Source organism: Eupeodes corollae, chromosome 1, assembly GCF_945859685.1.
Source record: "Eupeodes corollae chromosome 1, idEupCoro1.1, whole genome shotgun sequence".
Lineage (NCBI taxonomy): Eukaryota > Metazoa > Arthropoda > Insecta > Diptera > Syrphidae > Eupeodes > Eupeodes corollae.
The window spans coordinates 254,204,900-254,211,765 of record NC_079147.1 but is presented as its reverse complement, the minus strand read 5'-3'; the positions used below and the strand labels follow the sequence as shown (position 1 = coordinate 254,211,765).

At 28.9% G+C, this 6,866-nt stretch overlaps 1 protein-coding gene across 1 annotated transcript in view; it reads right to left on the bottom strand.

Annotated features, from left to right (window-relative positions):
* The window catches only part of LOC129949882 (KH domain-containing, RNA-binding, signal transduction-associated protein 2), a 186,282-nt gene that overhangs the window by 12,252 nt on the left and 167,164 nt on the right, over positions 1-6,866 (bottom strand). The window contains 2 exon segments of the mRNA XM_056061594.1: positions 2,237-2,435; positions 2,437-2,514. Of these exon segments, the coding sequence (XP_055917569.1) occupies positions 2,237-2,435; positions 2,437-2,514 (277 nt within the window).

The following is a 6,866-nucleotide window of genomic DNA, read 5'->3' as shown; positions in this document are numbered from 1 at the left end:
ATGCAAAGCCGTGGAGGCCATTTGTCCAATGTGTTATTCCATACATAACCCTATCCTACTCGTATGTACTTTACGAGTCAATAAAAATATAATTATCAAAAGACTAAAAACGGCGTTTTCTATTTAATTCAAATCTTGCTTTAATTTTGGGACACCCTTTATTAAGGACCTTATTTTAAGTAGTTTTTAAGTACAAATTAAAAAAAAGGACCTTGATATTAGTTTTTTTCAAAATTTTCTAATAAATTCAGAAATAAATAAAATATGAATTGAAGTAAAATAGATCTTAGGGCCGAAAGGCATTAGTATTTAGTGTTATAGTTTAACTTAGAGTGTCCGTATGGCATAATTAAGTTGGTTGTAGGTTATGGATAATTAGGCTAGTTTTATGAATTTTTGTCTAGCTTTAAGATAGGTTGAAGAATGAACTAATAAAAATCAATTTAAAAAAAAATTGCGCTGGACTGTCATACCGGAGGTCTTGGGTTTGACCCCTGCCTATGCCATTTAATTTTTTTTTCACGGGTACTGCATCTTGCGAGAAATTGAGAAAATCTCTAAGAGTAATTCTTGTCATGAAAAAGTGCTTTCTCAAATTAGCCGTTTGGATTTGGCTTAAAACTGTAGATCCCCTCCATCTCTGATAAAAGTACTCGCACACAGAAATGGTTGAGAGTTGTAAGTCACTATGCCGTAGTTCTCTCTCTCTATCTCTTTCGTAGGGGGTTCGGCATTTAGAAACTAACCTACAAACTGTCTTTTGAAAAAACTCAAAAATTATCTTGATGATAACGACTAGCTGATCTTAGATATCGTTCCAACAGACTTATAGGTATCAGTATTTGTCTTGTTGATTTTTCCGAAAACAAGTACTTTTTAGGGTTTTTAAACTTTTGGGACCACTTGAAATAATTATCATCCGAAAGCCCTTGACTCTCTGATTGCAATACATGACAGACGTCTAGGTGAACGCATTTTCCCGGCAGATGTCGCCGATAAGGCGTGTTTTTTGGTGTTTTTGGACATTTGGAAAACCGCTTAAAATTGGTCACATTCGAAAGCCCTTGACTACTTAAGTTCGAATGCGATTAAAATCGTGAGTTTTTAAAAATGAATGTTTAGTAATGCGATTTCGGAGAAAAACTGCTTGTATTTTGTGTAATTACAAATATAAATACTCCAATTGTTTGTTTGTTTGTTTTCGACTAAAAATCTATCAAACTAAACTATTTCTTTATATGGAAAATATTGTTGGTAATATTAAAATTTAAAAAAATTTAAAATAATTCAACTAACAACTTTTTTGAAACAACACGAAGACCTACAAACATTTTAAGCAAGACAAATCGGCAGACGGAGTGGGAAGTTATCAGTGTAGTTGGCACTCAGCCTCATTTTTTTCTTGAGTCAAACCAATTGATACTACAGAGTCATGGTAAATAATATTTTAAGATTTCGCACCACCCACAGATGTTCTAGCTCTATATTTTAAAAATACATTTATAGGCTTTTAAAAGCATATGCATATTTGTTAACATGCATTTAAAACATTTTTTGATCCTTTTCATATTTATCCATAGAAAATTTGACACATGTCTTTTACCTATTTGTGCTTTAAAAATTAAATTCCACACCACTGAGCTCAATAATGCTCATCATAATTATTCAATATTGATTTTTCCTAACCAACTTTTAACCTATAAACATAATTTCTAATAAACGAAACGACTTACTCTATTGTTGTCAATAAATTATTTCAATAACAGACTCATAATAAGTCATAACTTAAACACCACTTTATGTTTAATTTATTCTTTCATTTTAATCTTCAACAAGTATGTTGCCATTTATAATCGTTGTTCGTTGTATACATATGCACTTGACAGCTTGGATAACGATATAGAAGGTTGTTTATAGTCCACAAGCATTATTAAGTGACAAACCCAATCTTCATACACTTTCTTCCAATCGACAATATTAATACGATAATTGAAATCACTAAATCAAACTCAAATACCATACACACCCGAGAACATTGCTTTTCCCTGCCAATATAAAGTCACATAAATTTAACCTCGCAACACCATCGCATCACATCGCATGGCATATCATCGCACTTGGGTGATGGGGGTCATTTAATTAAGGTCAAATACCCTCAAGAGGAAGTTATAATTTCTCAAGCCAATTCTCTTACCTATACATAGCACACAGAAATAGAGATTGGAGACTGACTCACCTGACGTCGTATTAGTCGCCGATATGCTGTCTGCACTTGATACTGTCGTATGATGGTGACTGTCATTATTCGTACTGGATTGGTTGCTATCACTTTTATCGGCTGTTCCTGAGCAATCCATGCCCAGTGCTTCGAGATCCGTTCGTTCGTCGTTGGATGTGTCCATATCTGTGACGCCATTCGGACTGTTTTGATCACCTGCTGGGCCCTTGTGTTGGTGTTGACGTAAGAGCTTGCATTTCCCACATTTGTTCCTGTCTGATATCATCGTGATAGTCCTGCAGGTGGATAAGGAAAATATTGAAAGAGATATTGTAAGAATTTTTTCACATATTAACATAGTTTCATATATCAAATCAAATTTTAATCACAGTCACTCATATAGCCACCCCTTCACTTCCAGAGACACGGAGGATCACACATGTTTTTATTCCTCGGAAGGAGAACATTTTCCAAATAAACAAGTTCCCACCCGAAGGACACAAAACATCCAGCGCCAGCACAGGTACTCGTCCCTACAAAACTTTACCCCCATTCGAAAGATAAACAAATTTTCACAAGTGTCCTGTCCTGCCCAGCCAAGCTTAGCCCAGCTCATATCGTCCCATTTCCATACCTAGCACCTACATATAGATACATATGTACATATGAGGAAACGTTTCATATTAAAAAAAAGGACATTCTGCGTAAACATTTTTGTTTGTCCAAGTGCACATCGCATCGCGTATGTTGGAAATGTGCTTCTTGTTGTTCCCATATCCTACACATATACACTCCCACATATACTCACATATCTTGTTATTCACAATTTAAAGGACCTTAATAATGGGAATACCTGCCAGGCGTGCATTTAATTTTACGAAGAGATGCACTTGTTCCAGTTGGTATAATTTAATATTGACTTAAGCTTTCTGTCTGTTCAAAATGTACATATTATGAACTATTATTTTAAGACAAAAACAACATTTGTACAATGAACACACAAGAAAAAGAGATTAAATACAATAATTGTATTTACCTCTTGAGCTTTTAGCATAGATCGGAGGAATATTCAAATTCAAGAAATACATTTAAATTAACGCGGTTGATTGATGGAGTTGAGAAAATACATGATGATAAAATACAAACTTTTTAAACACTAAATGATTAAACTGCATTTTAATAGGATAAGTTTAGTGCTTTCCACTATGAGGTTTCATACTGACATTTGCTTCTGTATGTCCGAGATTATTTCAAGAATTCCATCCTTAAGATCTTAAATGGACTGTGATAAGCCTTATTTAATAAAGAAAGCCTTATGATGTTTAGTCAATAGATCTCATAATTTTAACCTGTGAAATCTTTAAAGATGACAGCTTCAAACATGACATCGTCCAAGATTTAAATCGCAAAAAGTTTTATTACTAAAAAATAAAATAGTAACGATGATGTGAGGTACAATTAAAGACATTTTAAATACTTTTTGATCAACAGGAAGCTCTTCTATTACAAGGATTCTTGCCATTAGATGAGTAAGTTTAATGAATCAAAAGTCCATACTGAGAATAACAATGCAATTGGTTATTTTTTGTGTTAAAGAATTCAGAGTCACCCAATGATTCGTCAGTTTTTATTTCACTGTTTTTGCCTGTCAAGGGAAAAGAAGTACAATTATGAAAGTGTGACTTTAATGTTAATAAGTAAAGAAATATGAAAACTATGAAGTTTTTAAAAAATGCCAAGCTTAGATTCTGAGAAATTTGAGCTTAAAAGTTACAAACTAAAAATATAGTTTTGGTTTAGATTTAAATAGAAAGTTATTATTACCAGTCTAAATTGTCGAACTACAAACTTTAGCATTTATCGATATATCGAAATCCTTAGAACTAATTTTAGAACCATATCTCAAGAACCGGAAGAGGTATTTATTAACTTCAAATAAATTTTATTTTACAGATAACAACATGAAAAAATTTCACAAAGATTTTTTTTTTTAAATTAGATGGGTGTTTTTTCCAAAGAATTAAAAAAAAGTGAAAAATTTTGTTCACTCCAAATATTTCTTAAATCGAAAAATTAAATATAAATATTGCTCACCTCGAACCTCCAACATTTTTTTTTGGCATATTTTAAAATATGAGCATAAAGAAATAAAATGCACAAATGGGTCATGCTCATGAATTCAAAGAGTCTGTTTAAAAATAATGTCTGTATTTTTAAGCTTAAGACTTTAATTTCTTAAAAAATATTAAATTTTGATTTGAAAGTCGTTATTAAGTTTTTTTTTTAATTCCTATAGGAAGTTTAAAAAAAGGTGAACATTTTGGTTAACCCTAAATATCTCACGAACCAATGACTAGCGACTTGAATTATATTTTATATTATATATTGTAACGTGGTACTAAACTATTATAATGTTTAGAAAAACTCCAATTTATGTTTTTTTTTATAAATAAAAAAAAAACTGAAAAAAAAAATTTGTCACCTCGAACATTTTAAAAATTAAAAAATTATTTTGTCTCCAAAACAATTTTTTTGCTACGAAAAATAACGGTTTTAACATCTGGTAACATTTTGACAGTTTTTTTTTATAAAAAATACAAACGAAACAAAAAAGTATTAAAATTTGGTAAAAATTAATTTTCGACTTAAATGTACGTCTTTTCAAAACTTTGAGATATTGGCTTTAAACAACTTTGAACTTTTAAAAAAAATTATTGTCATTTTTCAGTCAGATTTTCAGACAAATCGAAATGACAGTTTTCTTACAAAAACTGAAACAAAAGTTGGTAAAAATTGACTTTTAAAAAATTTGAGATTATGGCTTCTAAATAATTTTCACTCATAAAAAATATTGTTTTCAACATTCAGAAAAATTTTGGGAAAAATCTTATTGAAAGTTTTTGACAAAAAATTAAAACCTAAGAAAAACAATACTAAAACTTGGTAAACATTTTCTTTCGACTCATATAGCTTTTCAAAAATTTAAAATATTGTCTTAAAACTTTTTTTATTTCACAGAAAAAATTATTTTCGATATTTAATAGTTTTGTATAAAAATCCAAAAGTCCGTTTTTTCATAAAATAATAAAATTTACAAGAAATAGTACGCAAATTTGCTAAAAATTGATATTCAGATCTTGATATCTCTCAAATTATCTACATTCATCCAATTTGTAAAAATTTAACGAACGCCACTAAAATTGATAAAAATTTGTTTTCGACTGAAAATCTATTTAAACAAAATAGATTTTCAAACTAAACTATTTCTTTATATGAAAAATATTGTTGGTAATTTAAATTTTTTTAAGAATAACTCAACTAACAACTTTTTTAATTCAACACGAAAATCTACAAACTTTTAAACAAGACAAATCTAAAGACGAGATGAGAAGTTATCAGTGTGGGTCACATCTTATTATTTGTTTATAATAAAAACACGCTCAATGAGTTATATATACCTTAATAAGACAAAGACACAGTTTTAACATTAGGAAAGAAAGAGAATAGTATTAAAGGAGGTGTAAGTGTACATTAGTTTTTACAAAACTTTTACCAATTTTAAACATTGGCTTCAATAAGTTTGTGTCATTGTTATCCAGATATTCGAGTCGAAAAACAATAATTACCAATTTTAAAAGTATTTTTAATGTAGTTCACAAACATGATGTTAATAATGCTTATTTTTTTTCTATGAATAAATATTTTGAATCAGTAAATTGAAAAACAATTTTAAATTCTAAAAAGAGGCTGGGGTGCCACACACACTGATAACTTCCATCCCGTCTGTCGATTTGTCTTGCTTAAAAGTTTGTAGGTTTTCGTGTTGGGTTAAAAAAGTTGTCATTTAAATTATTTTACAATACTTTAGATTAGTTTGAAAATTTAGATTCGTAAAACAGATTTTTATTTATAAAATAATTTTTACTAATTTTAGTAAATTGGATGAATGAAATAAAATTGAGAGATATCAAGAACCGAACATCAATTTTTATCAAATTTTCGTACTATTTGTTTGATTTTATTTTTTGTATGAAACAAAAAAGAAACTACTGAATATCGAAAACAATATTTTCTGTGAAATAAAAAGTTCGAAGACAATATTTTAGATTTTTGGGAAGCTATTTGAATCGAAAGAAAATGTTTACCAAGGTTTACTGAAAGCCAATATCTCAAAGTCTAAAAAAGGTATTCAAATCGAAAATTTTTAATAACTTTTATTCATTTTTTTGTTTAGCTTTCTATTTCTTGTAAAAAAAATGTTTGTTCGATATTTCTTAAAATTTGTCCGAATGTTGAAAACAATATTTCTTATAAGTTAAAATTAGTTCGAAGCCATAATCTCAAATTTTTGAAAAGATATTTGTGTTAAAAATCAATTTTTACAAACTTTTGTTAAATTTTCATTTAAGTTTTTATTTTTTGTAAAATAAATTGTCAATTCGATTTTTCTCAAAATTTTACAGAATGTTAAAACAATATTTCTTATAAGATAAATAAATTTGAAGCAGCAATATCAAGTTTTAAAAAGATATTTGATTCGAAATTCAATGTTTACATACTTTGAGTAATGTTTTTTTAGGTTTTTATTTTTTATAAAAAAATTCTCGATTTAATTTTTCTCAAAATTTTACCAGATGTTAAAAACTTT